At 52.6% G+C, this 17,026-nt stretch overlaps 3 protein-coding genes across 3 annotated transcripts; 2 read left to right on the forward strand and 1 right to left on the reverse strand.

The window, feature by feature from the left end:
• Nucleotides 1-4,736: 4,736 nt before the first annotated feature.
• J4E85_004149 (uncharacterized protein) lies at nucleotides 4,737-5,621 on the reverse strand (the record flags this gene model as incomplete). Its single annotated transcript, XM_051468411.1, has 1 exon — nucleotides 4,737-5,621. The coding sequence occupies one exon, from the start codon at nucleotides 5,619-5,621 to the stop codon at nucleotides 4,737-4,739; it is 885 nt and encodes a 294-aa protein (XP_051328003.1).
• A 1,746-nt stretch (nucleotides 5,622-7,367) lies between these two features.
• Nucleotides 7,368-8,576, forward strand: J4E85_004150 (uncharacterized protein; the record flags this gene model as incomplete). The annotated part of the gene is made up of 2 exons (XM_051468412.1): nucleotides 7,368-7,593; nucleotides 7,645-8,576. The coding sequence occupies 2 exons, from the start codon at nucleotides 7,368-7,370 to the stop codon at nucleotides 8,574-8,576; spliced, it is 1,158 nt and encodes a 385-aa protein (XP_051328004.1).
• A 3,986-nt stretch (nucleotides 8,577-12,562) lies between these two features.
• J4E85_004151 (uncharacterized protein) lies at nucleotides 12,563-14,479 on the forward strand (the record flags this gene model as incomplete). Its single annotated transcript, XM_051468413.1, has 1 exon — nucleotides 12,563-14,479. One exon carries the CDS (start codon nucleotides 12,563-12,565, stop codon nucleotides 14,477-14,479), a length of 1,917 nt encoding a protein of 638 aa, XP_051328005.1.
• Between the last annotated feature and the right edge of the window lie 2,547 nt (nucleotides 14,480-17,026).

Genomic DNA, 17,026 nt, shown 5'->3' on the forward strand with positions numbered 1-17,026 from the left:
TTTCTTCCGATGACGAATCTCGTCTTTGTAGCGTCCTCGGTTCTGCAACAGATACTTCCAACGAAATTTCGACTTGGCTTCCAGCTCTTCCAATGGCAGGTTTATGATGTATGATCTGTTAGAGAAACCGCTCGTAAGCCATCGAACCCTGTGATAAGCGCGCGAGTTCCCCTCCCGAATCTCGATGCCGAAGTTCCAATCATCGCAATTGTCGTATGCCACTTCATAATTCTCGCACCAGATCTGCCCATACCATGTGAAGTCGGCTGAGAAAGGAATTTTGACGAGCTCCTTCTGACGTTTGCGCTCCCTCCACAAGCAAGCTACAATCTTGAGCGAAGATCGGATCACGAAGCGCAGATAACGCGCTGGCTCAAGCCATCCTTCATCTACTCCCCGCTGGTTCCCAACCAAAAGGATTATCAGTTCAATGGGTGTCTGAAATGCGGCCAATTCTTTGACTACGTCATTTGGCCAGCGGCCATGTCTCGAGCCCCACGGAAGATAAAGGTCTATAGCCAGCTTTTCTAGACTAGGGCATTTCGTTCGAATCTTCCGAACATCCTCTGCTGACGGTACGCTCGTACTGGGTGGACCAAGACATTGAGGCCGAGTGACGTCCAGCATCGTGAGCTGGGTAAGTGGCAGTAGGTCAAGGAAATCCCAAGGAATGAGTTGATCAGCGTACTGAACAGGGAGACCATGGTCCCAAGGAGCGCGAGTCTTGACGTTGAAAAGCGCTGGAAATGGACATGAGCTGTCCAAGTTATCGAGATGCGACTTGAAGTCTGCTGCATCTTCCCCATTGCGAGGAAGAAGACACAGGGCTTCTAACCTCGGGGTTTTCCCAATAAATGGTATGAGAGAGCTCAGGTGGAATAATCCAAGGTAGGTAAGGTTCTCCCAGCCTCCTCGAGTACCCCAATGCAGTAGCTCGTCGTGTTCGAAGATGGGCGAGTTTTCTACGTACAAACGCAACTCTTCCAGCTTCGGTAACAACTCTGCCATCATGAAAGACTTCCTGAGTTGACGACGCGGCTCAATTAAGCCCTTCGCGACGACTTGGAGGTTTATCAAAGCGGTGTTTCGAATAAGCATGTGGATAAGATCTGATTCGAATCCTTCCCAAAGCTCAGTCGCGTCAGTCCAGAACAGATCGAATGCGCTCAATGTGATATTTAGATGAGTCAACGTAGATACCGCGGGTTGTAAAAACAGATGGACTGTTGCCGAAGATAGCTGATCGTCCACAACCGAGCTTTCGTTCTTCATCTTTAACAAAGAGGTGTTCAAGCGAGCGTCTGGGAAGCGAGTGTGCAATGTGTCGAGCATAAAAGACGGCATTTGGAATGGCCCAAACCATTCCAACTCTTCCAGATGCGCCAGATTGTCAAAAACTCTCTTTATACTTGGTAAATGTTCGAGATCCTCCTCTTTCCAACACGACACATAGAGATATCGAATCATCTTTGGTATCTGACAGTCGGGTCGTTGAAGTCTCCGAAGTAAACGTATGTGTGATGCTTGATCAAGGGTGAAGAACACATCTCGGTAGAGGTGAGGGATGGTGAGAATATAGAACTGCCGAGAGGCCGAGCAGATGCCCAGAAGGCCAGAAAAGCCCTGGAGACGTACTTCGGAAAGAACAAGATCGAGAATTTCATTGGTTTGTCGCTCGAGGTGTCGCGCTTGCGTCGGCTGTGGAGCCTTTCTTGACTTCCTGAACTTCATGGTTCCGCAAGTAGTGTAGAAGTCTCGTGGAGTAGTATCGAAAGTTTTGACTACTAGAAGAAGGCGCATATAAGCTGTTTGGTACAAGGTCAAAGCTTCTTATCTGCCTGATACTATGTCGTAATCTGCTTGCCAAAACACTCACGCAAACGCCTGACCATTTGAGGAATTCATTATTTTAGACATCGACCTTGGTCGATTGTATAGTGCACTGAAGCCCCGGGTATACTAAACTCGTCGGGTACTAGTATGAAGGTACACGGTCTTAACACTGTTCGTTGCCTAATCTCCGTTCCCAGCACCTGAGTCTTGTGAGATAACTCGAGGATGGTCAATATATGTATTAATATACGCAAACTCTCCCTCCAGATCTCCTCCGCTCGTTCGAGAAAGCGACGCACTATCCGAATCCAGCTCAGCTATGCCCAAAGATTGTGCAAAGTAAAGTCTTCAGCAAAGCCATGCTCTATATACTTGTATCTTTCGCGTCTTTGTATCTCTTTCTTGTACCCCTTAAGATCCCAAATTCTGTCAAACAGCGGCTGAATCCTGCTCTTATCTCTAAGCTGCTCCATCGACAGCAAGTCCAGCTTCTTCCTTTTATCAGGGATGTTTCCGCATTGGAACGACGCGCCAGAGTCACTGAGCTGAAAGGTGCAATTAGACTGGACCCATTCTCCCTCAGAACGTCTATCTATCCTCATAGCGAGGAATTGCATTCGGAAAGGCCTTTGGCATGGGAGACCCAGCCCTCTACGCTCTTCCACTACGGTGTCGAAGAGGATCTTGCACATCCTGCAAAATTTCCCGTAGAGTTTCGAGTGAAAGAACTGTAGTCGCATGTACAATACTAGCACGATCGGGTTTTTGAACAGAGAGAGTTCTGCGAACACAGCTGCACACTCTGAAGTTATCGCGGATAGATCGATGTTGAGTTTCAATACCCATAAGTCGGGACAGAGTATCCGAACCCTTCGTATTTCTTCCGCGGTTGGCGTAAAGAGCTTCCTAACTCCACGCGGACAATCGAGCTCTCGGGTCAAGTGTAATCTCTTGAGTTTGGGATTTGATTCCAGTATTATGAAAGGAACCGCGCGACGGGTGTGTGAGAGAGGCTGTGGAGTAAACTGCGCTTGACCGCTATAAGAAACATGAAGTAGTTGAGACAGAGGATTGGCTTTCAATAGTTTGACTAGCTTAGCCTCGTCGTCACTGGTGTCTATGCGATAGTCGAAATGGAAACTGAGGTGCTCGAGCTGAGGGGCCAGGCCGATGAAGTGCCCTGCATTTTCGGGTTAGTACATGAGCAAGTTTGTAGAGGAAAACAAAGGTACGTACGAAGCTGATGTATATTGTGTAGATGTAGAAGAGAAAGCTTGTCCCACTTTCCTCTCGAAGCCCACAGCTGCAATTCACCGCAGGTGAAAATGGTAGTATGAAGTAATAGCTCGTCGATACAAGGAAAGCTGCTGTTGCGAAATAACTCTAGCCTCTGTGGAAGAGCCTCGATATCCTCTGGATCCTCGTTGAAGATAGCCAGCGTCATTAGCGTGTGTTTCCTCGCCAACCACGCAACGAGATTCTCCTTGAAGCCGGCGGTGAGTCTCTGTACACCATGGTAGCGATAGACGAATGTGTTTATTTGGAGACCAATCCGGTGAGTTAGGACATGGCCATTCAAACGACCCACATTTGACCTATGCCTGGGAATGGGTTTCCAAACGGATATGTTCAGATGAGCTTGAGGGTGTTGAGAAGCTATCATCTCAAGGAGGTAGTACGGCAGTGCTATAGGGCCGTTCCAGTCAAACTCCCGTAGATACTTAAGCCTAGTGAGCAGGGTAGCTAGGCAATCCCATCGTATCGTAAGATCCCTCTCAGTGTCAGTGATACCGAGGGTTCTTATCTTCTCCGCAAGACGACAGTTGGGTCCCGCCAAGCGCTGTAGTAGACGGTTGTGGGATGCTCTTCCGACATCAATCCTGACCTCGCGGTATAGATAGGATGCGACGAATAGGTAGAGCCCGCGTGAGACTAGGGACAGGTTGACGAGGTCGCGAAGATCATTCGTACAGAAGTGTTCAATGATCAAGCTTAGGATTTCCGGGCTGAGACCCCCGAGCCTATGCGGACCTTTCGGCTTCGGTTTGAGCCTGCGCAGGAGTTGCATTGTCGTAAAAGAATGGGATGCTAGAGCATGTAAGCTTGAGTGCCACCGTCGCCAGCCCTGATTCCTCACATCTCTTCTTATCGTTAACTAACATGATATCGAAATTTGGAGTTCGGCTGCTCGTGCGTTGGGGTATTGGTTTTGGTCGGCATAGGCTTTCGCATGAGGAATCCTTCAAAATCGCGAAATATCTTCGTAACCAGTATCGGTGTCTACTTGGCGAGCATTTTTTTCGCTACCGGACAACTTTGAATATTTTCGGATGCAGTGGATCGTTCCGGTATACAGACCTCGTCAATCCAATGGGAAGTCCTCGATTGCAGATGCAGATGCCGCGCAGGCCAAAAGGCCCATAGAATTCCGTGACATTTTGATCAAGGCGAATGACTGCTCGGGGTGCGCGATACCGGCACAGATATTTCCTGATGGGAGATGGGAACGATGGGAACGACGGTGTGGTAAGGACTGAGTACCCACAAGGTGGAGAGCTACTGCTATTGGAGAGTGGCCACTGCCCAGGTGCGTCTATGGATGGAGCAGGCGCTAACCATTTTTGTCTGCAATAGAATGAAAGTGCGGATGAATTTTATCGGATGTTGCATTTTAACACTATCTCGGGTCGGTTCAGACTTACAACCCACATACGTGTGTGGCGCCTTCATAATCGCGCAAAATTGGATGAAAGCGTCAAGAGAACTACTGACGAAAGCGCATCAGAGCGACCAGCGCGGAACACGAACTATGAATACAATGGCCGGTCGTGAATGGGGTATCATATGAAAATGGAGACGTAGAATGCAAGCTCAAAGGGAATAGACGAAAGAAACCTACACCTTCACGACCGTGTGATGGGCGCTTTCGGTCCCGCAGCGCGTGCGGTCCATTCTACCAGCCCATGTTCTGCATGCGCCCAGTATTCGCGCGTCTTCTTATACATGGCCATGCGCTCATCAAGGGTGGTCACCGCCATGATCTCCTTGAACGGTATTGGTCGCTCCTGCACTGGTATATGCTTGAGATCAATCGCGGTGCCCGAATCTACGCGTTTGGTTCTTGCGGGGGGCTGCACGCTTGTATTTGAGGTTTGGCCGTCGAGAGGCGAAGGCCGTCGCTGCGTCATGAGAGGCACTTGTTTGCGTACGATCGTTGTCTGAAGAGGACCAGGATCTGGAGTCGAGTAGATGGAAGAAGTCGTGGTGAGACGCGCTAGGGCTCTGGTATCTCGCAGTTGCAGATCATCTTGGAATACCAGTTCTGGCAGAAAACGGGGTTCGGGAGTGGGTGGCTTCGACTTCGGCGCTGCATCGTACAGTTCGTGGTCTAGTCCAACCCTCTGCCGTAGTCGTGATATGCTCGACTGCTTTCTTAAAGGCCTGCTTGTACTGTCCGATCTCCCGAACTGACTGTCCATCTCACTGTTTTTGCCACCTACTTGCGTTGTTTCAGTATGATGCGAGGAAGAGTTGCGCCTCAGTTTGGAGAGACTTCTGCTCAGGGAGACACTTGATCGTCGAAGTGTTCCGCCCACGGTGTCTGCCCGTCTCGGTACTTCAGTCTTCCCAGTAGCAACGAAGGTATGTGAGGGCCTCTCATCCGGTTGGATCGCGGTGGTGTGGAAGTAATCGTTAAGGCTGGCACCGCTACCGCCTAGTACATTCACACCCCCGACGTGTTTAGCATCCATCGGACCCGAGATGACAAGCGCCTTCTTCTTGGCCATAGCTTCGTTGCGGACCGCTATTGCGATAGCGGGGAAAGATGTGAGCCACAGAGGTGTCTGATTGTTGTGTGGCACCAGGCTGGACGCGGCTCGTCTCGAGTGGGTGTGGGTCGTCTGGAGGTTAGACGCGGTGGAACGGAGGATGCGACACTGAACGAATGTGACGATTATCTGGATAGATGGAGAGATTAGCCGCTCCTACTGCCCTTCCAACCAAGAAGGCTACAGCCAAGAGATGGAGCGGTTTTGATGTGGGTACGCGTTGACTGGCAACGACAAGGCTGAGATTGGTATGTCAAGCAAGAACACTCCCGTGAGTTGGTATCTTTCTTCCGAATATACCGCCTCAGACTTACGATGATGGGGCCGCAGTGATTCGGAAGCGCTGTGAGATTCAAGCTGTGGCTGTACCCTGGGGTAGATCATGTTGCCTGGTTTGGGTCATCTGAGACGCACGACGTTGCGAGAATGTAAGACGTCCGGATACTATCAAAGATGTCTCATAACAAAACAGACGGGAGATTGCCCATGACGCAATAAAAACATAGCCAGGCTACCCTAACATCCAAGGCATATGGCTGTGGCGTTGTTCTATACACGTGGGTTGTCGGTCGCTCGTCGGAAACACGAAATCCCGAACATCGCACGCATAGCATTCGTGATAGATTTTGGGCTCCAGCTGGGCGATCTCGGTTAATATCGACTCTCTTCATGACGGATCGTAGTTCTGATACACACGGTGTGCGTCTTGGCATTCTATACGTCTGGATCATTGGGGACAGCGGGTAGGTCGAACCCGAATGTTATCCGTACAGCGTACTCGTGCTCTATACCATCGAAGGAATATACGGTAGTGTCGTGGCTCTTGTGTACCGAGATCCCTTCCCTGCCCGCCCTTATGGCCGTTCAATCGTATTTCGGATGGGAGGTGCCGGTTCGAGCGTCGTCGCGGGGCGAAGATGGGAGCTAGAGTCCGCAGGAGGAATGTTCTATCATGACAGCTGCAAGTGGCTTTCCTATGCGAACGTGATTCAGCTAGTCCGCGTCCATCTCAGTACCTTCGCGCTCCTTCCCTCGATGCGCGCGTTCTGAAGGCAAGCGAGGGCGCGACGTCGCGCTGAAGCAAGTCTTGAGACGCAAAAAATACACTGGTGACTTACGCGCGATAACTTCACACACATATACCGTGATCTCCAGGCAGCGACGTTGTTGATGGGGTGGATGAAGCAAACCGCGTTCCGAAGATTCGCCAACGTCTCATCCAGGCTTCCCGAACCTCTTAGCGCGGATCCACTCAACGGCCCTCCGCGCCTCACAAGGTTAGCGAGCCATCGCCACGATCGCGAGGCTGCACAGCAACCACTTCGGAAGGGTCTTCACCTTCTATCCAGGGGTGGCCGTCATGCAGTCTCGTCTCGATGCACGGGCAGGTATGGCGGCTCCCGCTACGGAGGCTTGACACCTGTCAGGCAGCGAGCGCTTGAAGCGAAGAACTGCATAGCATGACTGGTAGGACTTAGGCTGTATATAAGGCACAATGCCTTGCGCTGCATGGAAGAGCATCATCAGCATCCATCTCAGCAAGTCTCTCATTCATCGTCCTTCGAGTCGTTCATTCTATTACCTTCTTTTCATCGTTCCTGGAGAATCGATAGGCCGGTCCACTTTCGCTATATACCCTACTTAGACCCTATTCTTGTTTATTTTTTACGATTACGACCGAAAGGAACGATATCGATATTCACCATGAAGAACTCTCTCATTGCTCTTACTCTCATCGGTGCCGCGGCTGCCCGCCCGGCTGCCCTCAAGACCAAGCGTGAGGTTCCCCAGGAACACGCTCACCGCAACGTCATCATTGCCGTGAACGATTTGTTGTTCCAGAACAACCCCGACGACATTCAGGATGGTGTCTTTGCTCTCCTCGGAGCTGCTGCCGCCGCTGATGGTGCTGGAGACATCGCTGATGCCGGTAAGTCATTTGGAACCCATTACACATCTTCAATAAGCTAATCATTTGCAGACTGCCTCCAGCAAGCCGTAGCTGACCAGGCCTTCACCAACGCCAAGGAGGCTGGTGATGTCGAGGGCATGACCATGGCTCTCATCTACCGTGCTCTGGAACGCAACACAGGCTCTGTCGGCCTGGCTTCCGTTCCCTGCGAGTCCATCCAGGCTGTCAACCCTGAGATCGCTGCGCTCCAGCAGCACCAGGACCCTGCCAGCGAGGGAGCTGCGGAGCTCAACAAGCAAATCGCGGAAGAGCTCGCTCGCCAGATTGCCGCTGTCGGTGGAGACCCATTGATGGCCAACGAGGCTTCGACTTTCGCCCCTGGCGAGATCGGCGACCCAACCGGTGCCGGCAACACTTGCGACGACGAGAACGATGATGCGGGATGCATCAACACCCAGAACCTTCGTGTCGATGACCTCACTGAAGATGAGATCGCCGCTGCGGTCGCTGGTGTCAGTGGAGCTGCTGCTGGCAACAGCACTGCCGCCGCTGGTAACGCTACCGACAACGCTGCTGCCAACGTCGGTAACGCCAACAACAATGCCAATGCGGGTAACAACAACGCCGCTGCTGGTAACGCTGCCGCTGGCAACAATGCTGCTTCTGGTAACAACGCCTCTGCTGGTAACAACGCTGCTGCCGGTGACGCTGCTTCCGGTGCGGGTGCCGCCTCGTTCGGCGGCTGCGACCCTACCATCACCTTTGGTCTTCCCTCCGACGGCCGTCAAGAGGAGGCCTTCGAGCCCACTGACCTCGCCACTTTCAACCACGGCTCAGCTCAGAAGATTGACATCATCTCCCAGTTCATCTGCTCCCAGATGTCCAACAAGTGCGATGTAGACGCCGCGGCTGTCAGCACCTGCGATGATGCTGCGGCTGCTGCTTCGGGCCTCACAGGTCAGGCTGCTGCCGATGCTTTCAACTCTGGTCTTGGTTTGTAGACGCGAGATATACTAGATGGTTAGACGGTGGAGGAGCAATGTAACACTAGATGATGAGATAGTTTAGATTTCTACCACAGGGGCTTTTGTTGTATGTTTTGATACAATTGAGAGATTACCGCGCATTTTCTTCTACCCTTCTTTTGGATTTGTTCCTTCTGAACTGCTGCATTGTGTTGAAGAAAGCGGCCCCAATGTTGATAATGAAGGCGACTGCCTGCACAATGACTACTGTAGAGACCACAACAAGCACGCATGCCATCGAGAAAATGACAAACCCGTTCGAGGCGTCCAAAAACGCTTGATTGGTTCCTAGATCAGGTAGGCCGGTACCGACTTGCATTGCTGACAGGATTACTGTCAAGAAAACACCAAACGGAATCAAAGCCCAGGAGAACCTTCTCTCGAAGAAAGGTGTGTATGGGCGATAGCCGTACAGATAGCCACGCACAAAATGGGTTGCAAAGTATCTGCTGCGGTAAATCGTATTTAGACGGTCCAGTTGTAAGACACCATAATGGTACCTTCTGTTCACCTGATGGCGCCGCTTATAAGCATCTTAATCCCATAAATTGAACATGATCTACTCACCTGATGCAAACGATTAACATCAACGTGCTCACAGAAGCTTCTAACGAAGAGCTTCCACTGAGCCCAAGTTACAGTTCCTGGTAGAAGAGTAAGATCTAATGCAACTTGAAGGTCCAAGGGTGTTGTGATTAGCCACGTGTAGCTTGCCAATAGCCCCGCGGCTGATTGCCATAACTGATCCTCATGGCAGATGTGTTTCGACCAGAATTCGTGAGAGAATATCCAGTAAGGAAGTGGCTTCACCCATAGCTTGTTTGGAGATCCTTGGTGCTTGATGAGATGTAAATCCATCTGTTGCGTACCTAGGATATCGTATCCTATTAGTCGGTATCGATGTAGTGGACGTGCCGCCATCGGTCTTCCCGCGAGCCACAGATAATCGTGAATCCTGTTGAGCCGGTTGAGATTCAGATCATCCTGTAGGAAGGTCGATGGATCATCGTTCGCGAAGAAAAACCTGCGAGAACGCCCAACAAGTGTTGGCAACGACTCTAAAGCTTGTTGATAGTTCGGTTCGGAAGGCAAGCTGGAGACGTTCAAGGCATCATTGCCACGGGAAAACTGAACGGGCGCTGACGGACTCAGTGTCGCCGAGAAAGGTGGTGGGGGTCCTGGTACCTGGAGTCATCAGCATCGTACACGCCAAAACGCGCCAGACTTACCCAGTCTTCCATTGGAATACTGATGGTTTGTTCTGTCAAAGACATTCAACGGACGCAGCAAACCTGTGAGTTCGTCTTGGAGAAAATTCGGTGGGCTACTTATATGTGCGGAGAAGGAGAAGGCTGAGTTGGGAAGGCTGACACTGCAGCTGGGCTGAGAGAAAAGCAGATAAGACAACCAAGCCACCACCACTATGCTTGTGGCGGCGAGTTAGATCTCTACTGACAATTCCTTCATCGTTTCCTACAGGATGTTGTAGAGGCGGAGCGCAGGCATGATGCTGCCTAGTCACGCACAGTATCGCTGCGACACCAACATACTCGACATCGGGGTATGAAACGCTACGTTCCCATTGCATCTCTTTTGGATAAATCGGGAGGACATCCTCTGATTTTTGTATGCGCGATAAGCTGCAAAACAGTCTTGCCTTCAAGCTTCTATACTTTGCGATTCAGATGGTTAATAGCGATGGACGCGTCTTGTTTCGTAGCACGGAGATCGTACTGCCATAGCCTGATATCCATATTAGGATCTCCACCAAAGTGTTCACCGCTGTGAGTTGCTCGGTGTTGCGTAACATATTTGTGAGCAGCGGATGTCTGAAAAAGGCGCGGCGACAGTAGAGCACCTGTCACTATTAGATGTGGTGCGCGCGTCGCGAAGCGTGTCCTCATTACCCGATGAGCTAATACATGTTCGATGATCGCCTGATCTGCTAGAAGCGAGCGTGGGCTTCAAAGCTGTTCACGAGGGCGTGAAGCCCCCGCACTACCGACTATTGAAGGTGTTTAACGCCCATAGTACAGCCACTGGTATTCCTAGAACGGGCTGCATTATAGGCCTCGTGCTGTGTTGAGCGGCTCGAATCCACTCTAAGACCCTCATGGTGCTCGGCAGTGTTAAAGTCAGCTCAAGTCAGCCAATGAAAAATCGAAGCCGAAGACAGCTGGTCGACTGGACTTCCAAATCGAGCGAAACACGTGCATTTCGGAATAGCCAGATATTGGTGGGTGTGATGAGCTGCCGATCCAGACCCTTTTCGCAGCCAAGCGCGGGAAGCACAACGTTTCGGTACTCCGAGTCCTGGAGGACGGGCTGGGGCGCAAAAAAAGGGTCGCGCTTGTTAACGTCTATGCAGATGTGTATGCCAACAGGGGAGAAACTCGAATGGATGGAAGCCAGGTTTTCACTGGAATCGCTCTAGCCAGACGAACGGAGCTGAAGGCTGAAGCATTGGCTATAGTACGTAGTACAGCGAGGTAGTAATGACTCGTGCTGTTGTTGTGTTGTAGAGCAATGGCCAAGGCTCCACTGTGGAGAAGAGAGTTGGAGTCGTAGCGAATTGGGGTCTCCAGTGTGCCCTTAGCCGTGAGCGTAGTGCACAGGTGGCAGGAATCTGCTCGCCGTCACTCATTCATGTCGACGACGCGGCAGAAGAAGTGGATGAGATGGAGCGGGGAGGGAAAAGCAAAAGACAACGGGGAGGGACCGTTGTGCATGCCGCGAAGCCGCTTGCCAGCTTGCAGCATGTTGGCAGCGGGCGACTGGATGAAAAAGTCGTGACAGGTGTTCGTGCTTGCAGAAAAACAAGGTCTCTATGCAGGGGCCGTCGAAAGAGAGCGCCACGATCAAGGTATGATTGCACGGGCCATGATGCATCGAAAGCGGTTAGGCCGGCAGAGTGAGCGCGTCGAGACGCGTCAGTTTCGCAATCGACGGTCTGCGGCGACAGCTTCACGTGTTGCGTGGGAGTACCAGACTCAGAATGCGATGCAAAAAGACGCAGAGCAGCGCATGACGCCTCATGCGAGCAAATTGCGCAAAGTGTTGGATGCGGAGTGTTTGATTTTGTATGGGGCTCGGGGCACTTGGTGGGTTTGCAGAGGTTCTATCGACGATCTTGGCCTAAGCCCGTCCGCTGTCTCGCACTAGCCGGGCAGCAACCGTCAGCCGACTTTTGCGAACCTCACCGCACATCACCTTCACCATCACGACTTTCACGATAATCCCGAGCCGACTCTCGCTCGTCGCACTCCCGTGCGCTCCACGCGACTTCCTGACGACCGTTTCCTTACGTCTTTTACGAATCTTGTCTTTCGCTTGCGCTTTCCTTGGACGCGGACTAAGGCGCCCAATTCGCTTCCGCCCACGCTCCCGCTCCTCTCATCGCGACCCACGACTCCCATATCTCGCCAACACCCGCCATCGCCACCCTTCACGATAATTCACGCGTTTTCCGACGCATCTTTGGACCTTTGCGCATCGTCTTCGACTATTGCTAATCGCGCATCCGTCCGTTGACAGCTGTTTGTCGCGACGTGAGGCTACGCGCCATCGTCGCCGATAAGAGCACTCGCGCATTCTTCGTGTCGACAGAGCTTCTGCAACACTGAAATCGTCCGTTGCCACTACTTCCGACAGTGCGCGACATCTTGCGACAGTACGCCCGCTTTATCAAGGCGCAGCCGTCCTGCTTGCACGTGTAACCAACCTGCAGCCGCACAGTCGCGTTCGCAGAGTACCAAACACCTGCCTGCTGGGTCCCGAGACCTATCACCACCGCCCTGCATAATCAAGCCACATCGACAGCAACCGGAACACCCTCAGACCGGATGCATTGATCGTTTGTCGTGTTTTAACTGCCGTTCCTCCTTGCAGTGTCTTTGAAGTCGACCTGTTGTTGTGGTCAAAGACAACCGTATCCTGAAACACGACATCGGAACGTCAGCAACATGGACGCCGAACGCCCCAACCTATCTACTACCCTACCCAGGAACTTCATGTTCCATTACCGTGACGGCCCGGCTCCACAGACTCCCGAGCCAGAGCCGCAACCCGAGCAGATGCAACCGCCGCCGCCGCCCCGACAGGTGCTCAAGGTGCGTCGCCGCCGTGCTACCCTCGTCATGAACAACGACGACATGGACGCCGTCATGGACCAGCGACCCATCCCCACAATTGAGGCTCCCGAAGTCATGTCGGAAACCTCCAACCTGCTACCACCCTACTCACTACCTCAAAACGACGCATTCTTGTCTCCAGGGTTCAGCTTCCCTCGTATGCTTTCCCCACCCAAGACTCCCGCTGCCCAAGTGCGAACAATCAGCCACTACGAGGGAACTCAGGACTGGTCCGACGTCCCACATGTCAGCCAGAGTGAAACCTCTAGCAGACCCACCTCATCGTCAGGCTTCTCAGACTCATCCGTCTCGTCCTGCGATAGCATTGGCTCCTTCATGTCCAGAGGCGGCAGCTGCACGAGCCCCGAAGATGAATCATCAGACCCTTTCGCGTTCTACCCACCCACAAACAAAGCCCAACGACCAAGCTCACCTTCGATGGGTACCCAACAATCTCGCTCTGCCACCAAGCTCAAGTTGCGAGCCACCTTCAGCGAGGAGATGGATCACCACTTGTGGATGACTTACATGAAGTACCTTCAAGACCCTACGGTGACACCCTTCAAAGCCCTTCCGAGCACTACACCACCAAATGGAGTCTGCCATCGTGTGGCGAGGATGGCTCGCAAGACATGGAAGGGCCCGAAGTCTTCTCGCGCTGGTGCCCTCAATGCGACCCCACAACACGGCTTCCTTGCCGGTACACCGGGTACCATGAGGCCGATCAGGAGCGGTAGTAACACACCTGTAGCTAGGCCAACCAGGTCCACCATGCGCTACCCCAGTGAGAAGCAATGTCGGAAGCGCTTACGAGACTTGGCTAAACAGAAGCCATCGCTCTCTGCACACTATCAGCGTATGCTTCGTCGGTCGCCCTCGCCGCTGCAATCGTCTCCTCCACCTGAGCCCGAGCCACAACCGCGTCAACAACAACCACAGCAGCAGCCGCTGTCTTCGCCATTCTCTCAAGGCTCCACGTCCTTTTCCACAAGGGACATGAACTTGTCGCTGGCTACAAGCACTGCTGCGTCGATGCAGTTGGGCAACCCACTGTCGCAACTTGCCAACGATATCACACCACGACCGGCACCGCGAACATGGTCAAGCGCGCGTTCTTCTGCTCACCAGAAGTCACAATCGCTTCACATCGGCCTCGGACTAGGCAACCTGCTAGGCTCACCATTCCGCGCCAGGAATGAGTCAAGCAACAGCAACACAAACCAGAGCAATGCCCGAACATGGCATGCACCGTCGTCTGCTGGTCACACCCCACGTCTGGGCTCACCCTTCCAACTGCATGCGCCGCGACCCAAGTCAAGAGTCTTCAAGCGTCGGGCGCTCCCATCCCACAACAGCTTCGAAGATAGGGCGCGAAACCGTGGAGACAGCTTCGTCAACGAGATCTTCGGAGCCCCAGCTGAATCGAGTCATCGTCGCGTAAGGAGCCGTGGCTTCAGCTTGGGTGATATGATGGAAGGCGCCCGACGACTGCCTTTGATCAACGACCCGTTAGGGTTGAACCCTTTCGCACAAAGCGGTTCTGCTATGCCTAGCCCGGCACCAACATCCCCTGCCGTGCCAATGGAAGCCCAGAACAAAGGCACCGTCCGCCTGGGTTCGCCATTCGTTGGTCGATCGAGCAATACTTTCCCTCGAGCGAATGTATCTCATAGCTTCGAGCCTCCAGCTTCGTTCGAGGAGCGTTTTGCCGGAACACCTAACGACTCAGCATACCTGTACCGATCCTAGAGCTCGACGATCTTGTCTTCTGCTTCATCATTGCACTTGAGCATGACTGCATCATCGGCGTTACGACCGACGGCCTCAACCGCCGTCATTGCATATACTTGCCATTTGGCCCACGGGCTTACTTACTCCTGCTTCCATGAAAAGCATTTCCTTTGTTTGTCTATACCAACTTCCATCTTCTTCACCGACAGCCTTTCGCCGTCGATGGTATACCTCCGGCGGGGTCGGCAGACCTTCGCACCTTGGCTTCTTGTCTATGTTCTGGGCCTTTAGTTCTTGGACATGGCATGTGGCTACATGTGTCTTCGAACAACTTCAGTAATTCGAGTGTGGGAGGGCGGGGCCAAGTGTAGTTCGGTCTGACACACCTTCTCATCAGAAGGGTGTCCAGACAACTACCCCAGTCTTCCCAGCTCTTTCGTGTGTTCCGGCGCTTTTGCTTGTTCACAACGTCCTCTCTTTTCAAGCCCACCAAACAGTGCGGCTTCTTGTTTCCTTGTGTTCATGTCTTCCTCTTCTATCACGACGGACATGATGAACGTTACGAAGTGTGTGTGGGATATCGGCGTCCCTTGGTATGGAGTCTTCACGAATCTCAACGACTGTATCGAAGCGTGAACGACTGATACCTAATCTCTTGTCTTTCGGCGGCATCGGCTTCGATATGGATTTTGTCCGGAGGGCTGGATCGGTTGGACGGGTGATACTGGCTAGGACGACCGTTCGAACGAGAGCCTGTACACTTTGAGAGATCAGCTGGTCCTTTCTGAAGGGATGAGATGCGTCGAGCAGATGAGCTAGTAATGAATGAAATGGATGAATCCAAATGACCAGATGCAAAGAGTGTGAAGAAGAGACTGAGTGTTCCACATAAGCCCCTCCTCGTGCACTGATCTCCGCACCGCCGTGCCGTAAGTAGTTCCGTAACATGAGCACAGGCGTCATCATGTCTGGTCTGTGCCGATTGCCCATGATCCATGGTAGGCACCTAGCCCTAAGCCACGACGCGATGGATCCCCCTGCTGGTGCTCTTTGACGAAATGCAACAATTGTTTCAATACCCGACATAGAACAAGAAGCCAATAAGTCCTGCACATGCTCTGTGTAAATGAAGCCTGACCGGCGAAGACAACCTTGCTTACGATGTTCCGGCGAGAAAAAATAAAACATGCAGCAAGTGGATGCACCAGCCCACATCACCAACCCCGAAGTTGAAGTTTCGCGGCCGCACGCGTCGATTAGCCCAGGCATTACGCCGAGGCCTAACGTTTTCCTCGCTGCCGTCACTGTCCGGCCAGTCACAGCGCGCGAGCATAAGCCGTAGTATCCACTTGGGCTTATTGTGTGGAGAGGCGTGATGGAATTGTGTCGCACGTCGCGCGCCAAGTCTAGCCAGCCGTGCCCGGTTGTCTGGTGCGACGCGTGCGAGGTAGATCATGTGCTACCGCGAACGCGTGAGACGTGTCAAAAGACGTGTCGACTGCGTAATTGTTGGACCGGATGCGGTAAAGACGCGGTTTGGCATGCAGAGGGGCACCCTGAGAAGCATGACAAGCGCGCGTTGGTGATTCATCTAGTGCAGCGGCTGAGTTGCTTCTGGCTGTTTGGGATAAGCCCTTTGGCCATTGTATTGGATTGGATTGGGTGCGGATGCTCATGCGTGTGCCGGTGAGTATAGTATGTATAGTAAGACGCAGGTTTTACTATACTGAACGCGTATATAGAAGGCGGCCTCGCTTGCAGTTGTGCTGAGTGAGCCTGTCTAACTGTGATCGTCGGGTCGCGCCCTGTTTATTCCCCTCACCATTCAGCCCAACCAAAGAAACTCTCCCTGCCTGTTCCAGCCTTTCGTGCTTCATTCGCGGCCTCGCGACACCATAACACGATACTGACGACACGCGTTGAAAGACGTGAGCCGTGGTAGGTTTCACGTTGAGGGGGCGGGGTGTGTGTGGAGACGGCGCACGGGGAAGGTTCGACGGCTGATAATGGGCTGAGGTGTATTGTCGTCATTTTCAATATTTCCACGGCAACTCAGGCACGCCTAAAGCGACGGACCGCGGACGCAATATCGAAGACTCAGCTAGATCTTACGATCTTCTTGCGGGTAGCTATCTATTCATGAAAACGCTTCCGTCGCTCCATACGTTTGCGGTCGTCTGAGGTCATCCGGCTCGCCTTCGGGTCCGGTTCCGCTGTCTCGAACCTGGGGAAGCTTTCATTGATAAGGAAAGTTCCTTTTGCAGTCGTATCGGCTGACGGTCAGATTACTCATTTGCCTAGGGGATCAGCGTTCAAGATTCATCTGGGTCCACCTCACTAGACCCTTCATGACCCTTCATCTACACGGAGCCATCCAAAGTTCTCGCGTCGGACGGACAACAGTATCATGTTCGATCTTCACTTCGCCTCACATCAGCGCCATGAACTATGAGAGGGGCAGCTACTAGGTGTCTCGTCGTTGCCAACATGCCAATGTTGGATCCTGCCGAACAAACATGCGCTGGGGAAAGAGTTCAAAAGGAACGTCCTGCGAATATATCCCGC

The sequence above is a fragment of the Alternaria conjuncta genome (genome assembly GCF_024043145.1).
Source record: "Alternaria conjuncta strain BMP 0040 chromosome Unknown scaffold_5, whole genome shotgun sequence".
Lineage (NCBI taxonomy): Eukaryota > Fungi > Ascomycota > Dothideomycetes > Pleosporales > Pleosporaceae > Alternaria > Alternaria conjuncta.